Source organism: Manacus candei, unplaced genomic scaffold, assembly GCF_025592945.1.
Source record: "Manacus candei isolate 608988 ecotype Guabito, Panama unplaced genomic scaffold, ASM2559294v1 h1tg000034l, whole genome shotgun sequence".
Classification (NCBI taxonomy): Eukaryota; Metazoa; Chordata; class Aves; order Passeriformes; family Pipridae; genus Manacus; species Manacus candei.
In genome coordinates this window covers 6,462,177-6,474,388 of record NW_026138082.1, presented here as the reverse complement: position 1 = coordinate 6,474,388, position 12,212 = coordinate 6,462,177, and the positions used below count along the sequence as shown (strand labels likewise).

At 40.1% G+C, this 12,212-nt stretch overlaps 1 protein-coding gene and 1 long non-coding RNA gene across 4 annotated transcripts in view; one reads left to right on the top strand and one right to left on the bottom strand.

Annotated features, from left to right (window-relative positions):
- The window catches only part of TRMT11 (tRNA methyltransferase 11 homolog), a 105,621-nt gene extending 94,342 nt beyond the window's left edge, over nucleotides 1–11,279 (top strand). Inside the window, exons 13-15 of one of the 3 annotated variants that reach the window (XM_051792220.1) lie at nucleotides 5,692–5,725; nucleotides 7,740–7,829; nucleotides 9,127–11,259. In XM_051792220.1, the coding sequence (XP_051648180.1) occupies nucleotides 5,692–5,725; nucleotides 7,740–7,786 (81 nt within the window). In that variant the 3' untranslated portion in view covers nucleotides 7,787–7,829; nucleotides 9,127–11,259. Of the gene's footprint in view, nucleotides 1–5,691; nucleotides 5,778–7,688 lie in introns of all 3 variants that reach the window. The other 2 variants (XM_051792221.1, XM_051792219.1) reach the window with 2 other exon arrangements.
- On the bottom strand, nucleotides 1,633–9,364 carry LOC127473098 (uncharacterized). The gene is made up of 3 exons (XR_007905278.1): nucleotides 9,250–9,364; nucleotides 4,623–4,703; nucleotides 1,633–2,866 (listed from the first exon to the last, which is right to left on the bottom strand). It is a non-coding gene; the product is annotated as an uncharacterized LOC127473098 (long non-coding RNA).
- Nucleotides 11,280–12,212: the final 933 nt, after the last annotated feature.

The following is a 12,212-nucleotide window of genomic DNA, read 5'->3' as shown; positions in this document are numbered from 1 at the left end:
AAAGCTTCAGGAATGTGACACACAAACTGTGAGAAAGTAACGGTCTAAAGTGAAGGAAAACTCCAGCTACATTAAAATCTACAAAAAGCTAAAAATCCTAAAAATTCTAAGGCATCACTATTGCAACTCCTGCAATGCAATATTGTGTTGTTGTATAGAGAAGAAAATGTGCTGGACTTTTTGACTTGTAAACTGCTGCAATTTGACTTCTAATATCAAAAAGATGTGATTAGTAAAAGCAACAGGAAAGTTCTCGAAGTTTGAGACCCCTTTGGAGAGCCTCAAAATCAGTTGATGGAAAGCAGGAAACATCCATTTCCTATCATACATTTTTTCCATTTTCCAAAATATATGTAATTATGGTCAATCCTGTTTAAATTATGCTCTGGAAAAAATTGTTTAAATAGTAGAAGATTCCACTGCATTAGGAAAAGCTTATAGATGCATGAGAGAGGATGCTGTGTCTAGTTGCCTAGAAATGTGGTTGAAGTCCAAATTGACCTTGCTGAAGGGATCAGAAATCTGTGCTATCCCTGCTATGTGTTTGTGAAGGTTTGGCCCCCACAAAAATCCAATCTCCAAGCTTCCCCCACCTCCCCACAATTTACCTCACCACCGAAGAGGAATTTTCAGGCAGGCACACTTCTGTATGGGGGAAGGGAAAATATATACAGTTTATTCCTATACAAAATAAATACTGTACAAACTAAAAGCAATTATATATATACAATATTAACACACTTCTATCATCCCTCGAGCCCCTCCCCCAATCAGTCCAGGAGAAGCCCTCAGGCTGATAGTTAAACAATCTCTCTCTCATTGGGGTATCAGGAAAAGGGTTCCTCTGAACCACCCCCCACCTGTCTCAGCTACTTGCTGAGGTCTCCATCACGAGGTCCAAGAAGATAGCTCTAAGTCCACCCTCCTTGGTTCGTGGAGGTTTCCTCCCAGTGGTAAGATGCTGTTCTGAGTCTTTACCCGGAACTCACTTGTTGCTAGTTGGCTCTCTCACTCTTCTCCAGCTGCTACAGCTTCAATTTCGGTAGCCATGTCCAAACCCAACATAGGCACCTCCAAGCCTGCTTGGCCCGTCTCCAATTTTGCCTGGAGTTCTCCTTCTTCTGGCACCAAGCTCCTTTCAGCCCATCTCCTTGGCTCAGCTTAAAATACTGAACCTTAAGATCCGCCCCATGCAGTGGGTGGAAAGAAAGCCCCCTAACTAGCTAAGGCATTTGGTCCATTTATGAGCTGTCCCGAGCTCTGCAGTCTGTCTGGGGGCGGAAGAGGGCTTGGCCAAAGGGCTGCCTCCCTTCCTCTTACCTCAGCAGTTGTGAGTCTCTCTCTCACAGCACATACACACTCCTACACGCTGCCTTCAGCCCCGGCTTGGCCAGGGCCGCGGGGGCACAGGGCCCCGAGTGGGGGCCCTGTCCACCCCTTGGCTACTCTCTCTCTCTCTCCCATGCTCTCACACACAACTCTGCCAACTCTGCCAACTCACTTCCGGCTAGCTGTTGATATCTAATTTTCACAGGAGCAAAATAAGACCAGCTCTGATTTGTTCCTGAGGGAAGACTGTCCCGGGACCAATCAGCTCTAACTCTAACTCAGGGCCCCCATGAACCTGGGAGGGGGGTGCAGTTGAAACCAAGACAGTGGTATTTGCATCCAGCTGGTCAGGGACATATTTACTGGGGAAGCTAGAGGAGGACAGAAGTGGTGGAGTAACAGTGGCTAAGCTAAAATATTTAGGATGGTGAAGGCAGATAGTCAACCTTCTTGGCACCTCTGTTGTTATAAAGAAGAGTCCATTTCAAACCTGTTTGACTAGAAAAATCCATGGGATTATTCCCTTTTCTGTCCTTGAAAATATTTTTTAAAAGAGTGAATGGAACCTTTGGACTTTTACTCACCCATCCAAAAGTGAATGTTCTCAGTCTTTGGGCTGGACGTACCCTGCAGGTGTCTCTGCCTGGGAACTGGTGTGTATGTATGTGTGAACCCATCAGGAAGCTGCCTGCAATCTTGGGAAATCTTGGGAGACCAGTTTGCCCAGTTGGCCCAATCTCCAGCAGCATTTTATACTCTTTTGCAAGCTAGTGTGCACCAAAGCCAATCACAAACTTCACAGCTCCCCCATCTCTGGAATGCATTCATTACCTAAGCACCCAGATAGTTCTTCCTTTTGTATTCCTTTTCTTCCTCCTTTTTCAAAGTTGTCAATATTTTATTTTTAGAAAGAGCACGAAGGAAGTAATGGAGAGAGAAGAAAGGAAACTGCTCCCAGTGCTAAAATCTTGGTTTAGTTGTGGACATAATGATGAGATATATGGCCTTTCCTAGGTCTGTAGAATAATAACTGATTTACCAGGAAATGTGATGTTATTACAAATGTGGAGCCTAATTTGGATTTTGTTGCTTGGGAGTTGCCTGGGTGGGGAAGGAAAGTGGGATCCAGCCTTTATTTTTGCTCCTCTTCTTAGCCTTGGGAATACACATGTTCAAATAATGTCTCACTCCTTTTGCACAGTCTGCCCATCACTGCCATTTGCTGAAGCAGACCAAACACTCTTAACACAGGGGAGCCCAGACTGCACACTTACTCTGCCCTGTCAGGCAGTAGCTACATTTTGGAAGGAAACCGCAGTACAAAAGTGGGATCTCAGGTTCCATGCAGTGTATGCAAAGCAGTTTCATTTAAAATGCCATGTTTACCTTGGCAGAGCCACTCTTTAGTAGGGATTAAGCCTGCAAAAACCACTGAATCATACTCTCTGTTTCCATCCATGTGCCAGGTCACAAACATAAATTGTAATGTTGGCCCTCGTCCGTCATCACATAACGCTCTGGCATACTTTGTCATTCCCTGAAAATGAGTGGAATGAGAAGGTTACTTGGAAAGCCATCTGTCTGAGAAGCTGTCCTGTTATAATTAGTGGGCAATCTTGAATTTCATCTCTGGAAGATTATGAAGTGAAAAGGCGGGGGAATGGGATGTGTATGTTAGATTACCAGGGCCTCTGGTAAGCCAATCTGACCATGACTCAAAAGGCTGAAGTGAAAAAAGTTGGGGGAATCAGACAATGCTATATTTTTAAATAAAAAGGTGTAAAGATGACTACAAGGAGCCAAATGTGGATCTAGATATAAGTTTAAATTTCAAGCAATTCTAAACTTCAGGGATATTTAGAGGCAGGAGTTTGGTTTGGCTCGCATCTAGTACAAAAGAATCTCCTTTCTTTCTAAAGGCTTCTCAGACACCAGAGTAAATGAAAGGCAGCTCAAGGTGGAGCCACAGAATAAGGGAAAATAGCAGACAACTAGATGGGGATTGTAGCTGTAGGTTAATCACATAAAGTTAGCAATGATCTTCCAAGTTATCTGAAGTCATCTCCTTCCTCTGTACCTCTTCACATCTGTACTACAAGCTAAGGGCTGTTGTCTTTAGCTGTGCTTCTGTCACAACATCTGCAAGGTGTGTACAGTCTGATTTGGCCATATTTTTCAGAGATCTGCAACAGTCAACTTAAACCACCCTAGTGCTGTAGTAAGGCAAGAAGGACCTTTTTTAATACCACTTATGTTTCTTTCAAATATGTGGAGGACATTATCCTTTCAACAGCTTTCAGACAGACTGCTAAAAGCAACTTTGTACTTCAAGATTTTGTGCTAAATATGTTCTCTCTCTCCCTCTTTTTTTTCTTTCCTTAGTCAGGAAATGTGTTAACATTTTTCTACTGGCTGTAGTGTGGGATATTAGATGCTCTGAGAGGAAAATGAATGCTTAAGGCTTCCTTCCTCTGTCACTTCATTAATGCCAAAAAGGAGGCTGCATAGTGTTGCTTTAATTAGCAGGCTTTTGTTAAAAGAGGTGGTTGGAGCTACCTGATTGCAGTTTTACCCAGCAAAAGAAAGACAGAAATTACTTCCTAGAACAGAACATTGCCTCTACCAAGAGCAACGCTTATAATATATTTGTCTGTATGTGTCATACTCCACAATTTTATTCTTGACTCCTGCTGGGGACTGACTTGGGCCTTAAAATGAGGATTGTGTTTCCTGTACTAATTTAACCTGTTGGTCAGTTGGTCACTGAGGTTTTTTGCCTTTTCTCTAAGCCTTTGTGTTGCATAGCTTTTTGTAAGATAGATAGATTTATTTAGATTTTTTTCGTGAGACTATAAATTAGAATATTTTTTATGATGTTCTTGATATTTCATTGTTTACCCAGTTCTACCTGAACTGCTTTCCTTTTGTGTTTTCTATCAGTCTTTGTTCATATGAGGTTATCACGGTGTTTGGGCACTGACAGGGCAGTAGTAGTCTGCGTGAATGTTTGGTTTCATCCCAGATAATACCTGCAGAATTTCACAGGTGTCCACTGATGTGTAGATGAGCATGATTTGTCTGCATTACCAGGAATTTCTATACCTATTGCCATGCTGGATATTGTCAGTGTACATACAAAGGCATTGCTTCATGTGTAGAGTGTATGTCTCTCTGTAAGGTACTTCTATAGTACACTCTTCTATGAGCAAATTTTATTCTGAACCCTGGCAGTGATGACTGGGTTGCTTCTTGAAGTATGAAGCTTTCTATTTACTCTCTTTTTTTATTCTTACCATCATTATTGCTGTTTTAAATTTTATGCAACTCTGGTTTGAGTTCCCGCGAGCTCTTCCTCAGCATTGTTCCAGTTTGTACTGCAAGCACATATTAGGCAGCAAATTACAAAAGAACTGTTTCTAAATGGGGAGAATTTTGAACAAAAGAAGAAAACTATAATTATTCCAACGAGGATTTGAGCAAGCCATCAGAATTAATGGTGCTGCTTTTCCAAATTTGCCACTGTTTTGATTAGCTTATGCACTTATACAATCCCCGCCATGGCAGTGACCATAACTGAATGCCTCTAACCGCAGGCAGAAAGCTATTAGAGCCCATCCACAAAAAAGCAGCTATTTTGGTTTCTTCTCATCAAAAGCCTACAGTGCCCAAGCGATGCCAGCTAAGTATTTGTTTCTGTGGGATTCTTATCTCTTTCTACCATTCAAAATACTTTTTTTTTGCAGAATTTTTTAAACTCAATCTATTAATAATGTTTATAAAAAGTGTGTTCTTCAACACATTCTTTGGGCACTGCCAGAAAACAGCCCTTGAAGCAGAAAAAACAATCTTAACTATGCTGACCACTTGAGGGAGGTGGTGTGTTGTCTGGAGGGTTGAACTAAAACCAGTATAGTTACTAGCTTGCAATAGAAATGTCAAAGGTTTAAGTCTTTTGTAGGCAAAAGGGAATACTGGACTTCAGCAGTGGCTGGTTTTCCTCATAATGCCATTCCCCATGCAATCTATGATAATTCATTTGTGACCAGACAGTTTCTGCTTTCTGAAGGGCATACAGTTTACAGAATAAAGAAAAAAATGTCAAAACAAATAAATGTCTTTGTTCTAATCAGAAACAAATTAGAAAAAGCAAAATATAAGGAAGGTTTCTAAAAGCAAGCAGAAGAAAATGTGAGATTTCAATAGCTGTTCGACATATTTTTCAGAATAAGGATGTTTACTGACTGACCAGAATTTAAGTAAAATTATGAGTGTAAAAGTTCTTCATTCCCCTCAGTGAGTTATGTGCAATACTTGGAGACCTGATCTTTTATCCCTTCTTCTGTCTTCCCTTCCATCCCACAGATGTTTGGCCTGGCGGTGCAGCAGAACTACCAAGGTAAAGACAATACAAATTTGATACGGCATTTTCCCATCTGAAGGACTTGGAGGTGAGCCTAGAGTTTTGGAGAAACTAGGAACAAAAACATTTCAGAACTAGTGCCTGATCTGGTGTTTGGGCCTAACTCCTTAAATGAAAATGAAAAAAAACCCCCAAAACTGTGCAAAACGAGCAGCCCAGTCCCCTATGAGGGGCACTGCGTTCAGCAGAGCAGTGGAGTATGGAGGAACGGCAGAAGCCCCACTCATTCTGCATGTCCTCACCAACAGTGGCTGGCTCCATGTCCTCTGAAGAAGGTATTCCAAAGTCTAGAGTAACAATCATCCTAGAAAATAGAGCTGGAGTGGATCAAGAAGTGGAAACACCAAAACTGGCTAAAACAGAATAGCAGGTGTTATTTTCTGAGTAGGACAGAAGCTGCTGCATGTCTTTTCTTGTGTTTATAAGTCCTAGCTTAGCATTTGGCCTGTCCAGAGTAGGATGACGTGGCTGATTTATACTCAGCCAGCAATACTTTATAACCCCAAGATCTTTCTGTCCTTGTCCACCCAAGCAGTTTTCCCCATCGTGCATCTAAGAAGCTGATTCCTTCTGGCTAAGTGTAGAACTTCGTGTTTTTCCTTGTTGAATACCATCCTGGTTTTTTTCGTGCAACTTTAGTTTTCAGGATCATTCTGAGCTTTTCAACATGTCTGAAGCTCTACCCTTCCTATTGTCTGCAGATTTAATAAGGATTTTCTGTTTTCCATCATCTAGACTGTTCATGAAAATACACTTGCTGAAGGAAGATTTCCCCCAAACCCTGGTTAACAGAGCTATTGGCTTAAATCTAAAACATATCCAATTGTTCTCATAAAGTTTACATCTGCCTACTGTAATGCAGGATATTCAGCATTTAATGTAAACATTTTAATTAGCTGAACTTTCTCAAATATACAGCATAATCTCTTCAAGGCAGAGGGTGATGCAAACGTGGGTAGAGACCAAATAAGTCCCTCTAACTATGAATTCTGTTTTCTAATCAGGCTTCCTACCTAAAATACTCTAAATTTGGAAATCTGTGCTCAGTAGTTTGAGCTCTGTGGAGGATTTCTCTTTCTGTTTATCTGCCACTTTTACTCTGGCCTCAAATGGAGTTCGAACCCCAAAATATACATAACTGTGTGAGTTTGCATATTACTAAGAATCTGAAGTCTGCTGGGAAGTGAGAGCTCCGAATGACAATTTTGACACAAATAATGTTCACCCTCCATATTAATAAGAACATGCTGATGAAGTGTCAGAAACCATATCCTGCAGCTAAGTAAGTTACAATAGTCTTCTTTTCCTCACCAACAAAATAGATTTTTTCCTACACAATTACATCATGTTGACTGCTAATTTTGACAAAGTCTCTGCTGTTCCACATTTAGCTGAAAAAATTTTAAGAAGACACAAAACCTCCTGTTTATTACCCTCTTTCACTTTTTTTTCTGCATCCTGTCAACTGATATTTTATTCCATGCAAACTTTTCTATCAGGGGCTTGCAGAAGCCCCTTTTCCATATTAATCCAATCAACTATGACTGTTTTGAATTCCTAAAATGCAATTCTGAAAGTACTGAGAAAGGCTTGTTATTTTCGTATGATGGAGTAATAAGTTAAATAACTGACAATGAAAAAAACTTCAAAATCCAACCAAAATGTTTGATGATCTTTATACCAAAAAAAATAAAAATAAAAAGTTGGGTGTTAATATGACTGTTTTAAAATATGTACACTATATATTGTTTTTCAGTTTTGATGAACACTTACCAAAAATTTAAAAGATACAGATGAAATACAGTTAAGTGGCTCATAAATGGTAACTGCACAGACAGTACTTCCCAGTGAACTGGGAAGTTTTTTAGGGTGTTTTTTAGGGTTTGGTTCTGATTTGTCTAGTACAACCCTTCTTAATTATTGCCTTTCATTATTGTAGCAGTATTTCCAGGTGATTGTTACTTTCATTGCTGATGAATTTCTCTCTCAGGGATTTCTTGGGATTTGGTTTATAAAGATGAAGACCAAAGAGTCTGAGCTCACTGCCTACTTAAGAAACAACTACCCTTTGGCATTCCAGGTAGGTCTAATGCTTAAATAACATACCTCTTTAAGTTAGAAGGTGATTTTTGGTTGCTGAAGCCCTTTGGTACTTATTAATACATCACTGATCAAAATGTTTAGAATCCATTTTTTAGCTACGTTATTGTTTATTACATTAAAAAAAAGCCAACAACAGAAGGTTGTACCTGTGGAGGGTGAAGGCTTTTAGGTGATTTACTTCTTAATTAAAAAAAGAACACCAGCAAAAACATCTTAGTCAGGGAATTCTGTTGTAAATATGTCTGGGAGTGGCAATGCATTTTATTATCCGCTCTTTTGATTAGCTTGCTCCTTTATACTTCATTGTTGGTGATTAAAACAAAAGTTATATTCACATCTACTCAAGCTAGTAGAGGCAAAACAGATATAGCAAAAGACTTCCGCTATGAGCTCCAGTATGGTGAGATTTGTTACACCGAATGCAGGAACACAAGCTATTAAAATGCACTGCAGTGCACACTGTTTTCAGGACTGATTGATGACATTTCCATATATAGTTAGGAGTAAGGCATTGCTTTTGAAAATAGAATTAAAACTTTCCCTTTTTAGGAGCAAGCACCACTTTGGCAACACAACTAAACCCAAGTACATTAGTTCTTTTGGTCAAAACATTAACAGGGTACTTTGCTAACAAAATGTTCAGGTCATGATAAGGTCAAAGCGTGAACTGTAAGGCTTTTTATGAGCTAAATGTTTCCAAGTAGTACTCCAAGTTGAAAGTGCGGAAATTAAAGGTTTTCTCCTGTAAACAGGGTATTGCTGAGCCGGGTACATGTTGGTTTTTTTCAATTACTCAGCATAAGGTGACAGGACTGCAATGACATGCATTCGCTGAGCAAAGGCAGATGTCACCAGAAACGTGGATGGTAGGAACAATTCAAGGAAAAGATGATAAAGATGTATTTTGTATTTGCATTGCCACTTTCTGTCTCTCTTTCCAATTTGGCAAATATTTGCCTGTTTTCCAAAATGAAAACTTTGTGCAACAACTTACTGTCTCAATTGTAAACATGAATCTAATAATCTGATCTAATTAGAAAAATAATACCTTTTCCCCTTGTATTCATACTTCTCAATTAAAGTCTAAATTTGCAAATGCCCATGGACATACATTCCCAGCAGGATATAGAGTGGTAGGAAGGTAGGTGGAACCTCACCAGCTGAATTGAAGGTAGGTAGCATGCTACTCCATAACATTCCCACAAAAAGCAAGATATGATTTTGAATACTGTTTTAATGTGGAAATTATTTCACTTTGCTACTAACTTTTTTAGAGACACATTTACACTACGGAGAAGATAGATTATAATAAAAATTTAAAGGACCTCAACAGTTTGGAGAGATGGGCAAAGAAGAACTGTCTGAAATTCAACAAAGGCAAATGTAGAGTCCTGCACCTGGGGAGGAATAACCTTGGGCACCAGCACAGGCTGCGGGCTGATCTGCTGAAAAGCAGCTCTGCAGAGATGGATCTCAAGGTCCTAGTGGATGACAAGCTTTCCGTGAGCTAGCAGTGTGTCCTCATGCCAAGAAAGCCAATGATGTCCTGGGGTGCATTAGGAAGAACATGGCCAACAGGTTGAGGGAGGTGATCCTGCTCCTCTACTCAGCCCTTGTGAGGTCACATCTGGAGCATTGTGTCCAGTTCTGAGCTCCTCAGTACAAGAGAGACATGGAACTCTTGGGGTGGGTCCAGCAGAGGGCAACAAAGTTGATCAGGGGACTGGAGCATCTCTCATGAAGAAAGGCTGAGGGATCTGGACCTGTTCAGTCTCAAGAAGAGATGACCGACAGGGGACCTCATCAATGTCTACAAGTATCTGAAGAGAGCATGTCAAGAGGATAGAGCCAGGCTCTTCTCGGTGGTGCCAAGCAATAAAGAGGCAATGGACAGAAGCTGATGCACAGGAAGTTTCACCCAAATATGAGGAAGAACTTCTTTACTGTGCAGTGACAGCACTGGAACAGAGAGGTTGTGGTGTCTCCCTCACTGGAGATATTCAAGAACTGTCTGGATGCAATCCTATGCCATGTGCTCTAGGATGACCCTGCTTGAGCAGGGAGGTTGGACCAAATGACCCGCTGTGGTCCCTCCCAACCTGACCCATTCTGTGATTCTGTGAAAATTTGCATGGTATCTGCAGGAGTATAAGATAGTCCTTATATAACTAAATCCACTGTTTACTTCTCATAAGAACATAAATTGGCAGCATCAGTGCAAGGTATTAATGTGAGATAATTTTGGAAAGACATGGCTAAAAGCAACTCAATTTTGAATAGAAATGAATGCAGTTTCATAAGCTCTGCAGGCCATGCTATCATCTGAACCAGACATTTCCAAAACTGCATGTGGGTCTGTGCAAGTTTCAGCTACCCAAAAACGTTCCAGGTTTTGTTTTGTTGTAAGAAATTACTCAAAACAGGGGGAACACTTACCCAAATGTTTTAATGCCCATTTTTCTACCACCTTGAATGAAGCGTGACAATGTTAATGCTGAATTCCCCAGAACTGCTGCTTGCATCCTGAAATACAATATTATTATATAAGTGCCTCTAATTTGCTTTGTACACAGCAGAAAACTGGGAGGAAAACTGTTGAAATAAATGGCACTGAGCTAGAACTGAGCTGTATGCTTTGCCTGTCAGGCCATCAGTAGCCTCACAGTAGACATAACAGCAGACTTCAGCATCGTGGTCTTAATAGACAGGATCACAATTTTGGAAGACAATGCTTTGAAGAATAAAATATGAAGTGGCAGTGCTGAGAGGAGAGGGTGTTTTTTATTACATACACTTTATGATATAATTTAGAGACTTCTGTACCTAGTTCTTACTCTGCCTTTAATCCCTTATATTCTAAGAATATAATATGAGTAACAGAAAAACCTGTTCTTGGGACAGGCATTTATCTTGCAACAGCATTGAAAAATGAGCTGAAAATAAATGTTTTCCATTGTTTTTTCCTGATCTCCTGAATTAAAAGTGGTGCTCTGATTACTATATAGAATAAAAAAACTGCATTAAATCAGTGTCAAATACAAATTTCAATTTATTGCAAAAACTATCACAGTTGTTCAAAAAACCTAAAATGCAATCTAGTAAATGTACCATTCTATCCTGCCCTCATTCCTATGTACGAAATTAGGTGTTTCACACTGGATCTCATTTAATTTGAAAACAGCTTGTGACTTATTGGCTAGACAAAAGGGGGAGATCTGAGGAATCACTGACGGAGCATGCACAATGAAAGTGCCACCACAGATGGGAAGTTATTGATTGGAGTCTCCATTTTTAAATATTATTTCAGTACATTATTTTGAGAAATTTGAAAAGGCAAAAGGAAAGGACTACATTTGGTATATACACCTAACTATAGCCAGGGGTGCAGCCCTGCAGGTGCAAAGTGGTACAGCTGCTCTCCCAAGAGACACAGCAGTAGCTATAAATATATGTCCACGCTGATACAGCCAAGCTACCTGTGGATGTGTTAGCTGGACGTGTGGGTCATGGCCACCCTACCATAGAAACACTGAGGAGAATTTCTGTATCAGTAAAATCTACAGTAGCTTGATGCAAGCGTCTCCTCTACCACTTAGCACAGTGTGGGAAGTGTGGGTGATTGTCAACCTGTGGTAATATGGTGAACAAGAGGGATAAAATCATATGGATATGATGGACCACTGTATACAGTATGAATGCTCAACGTGGTTTTGGGGTCTGAGGGATTTGGGTTTGGGGTCTCAGTCTAATTCTGGGTAAAAATTCTTGTATTACAGTTTGGGATGGTAAAATAGCTACTTAACATCATGCCAACTAGATGAGATTGTCTAACCTGTGATCACAGGTTGGGTCCTGCAAATCTGAGTCCAATATTACAAGAATAAGTGAAGAGAAATAATGAAGAGAGATAACCTTAGCACTGACTACTGATAAAAGATGTGTGAACTGGATAGATAATGTGCTAGAGCAGTCAAGCCAGAAGTTCTTACTACAATTCAAAATGGATGTTAAAATTCTGTGTTATGATTAAGAATACTTGCTTCCAAATTGATGCATGTGAAAAACAAGGTACGGTCAGCTCTAAACTAATGAAGTATACATGCTTTTGAGTCCTGTCATCCCAGTCATTTCCAAGCAGCTCAGGAAGAAGCAGCTGGGGTCTTCATGCTGTTTATGGAGTCTTACCACATAATTTTCACAGTACTTTGTGTAGGAAAAAGCATTTTCACTGGAAAGGAGAGATTTGCTAAACATGTGACTTTTTTTGAGGATTAACTGACCAATGGCATCAAGTGACTTTAGTTAATATTTGATATTTGGTTTCCCAAAATTGCAAAGACTTGAGATGAAGAAATCAAGG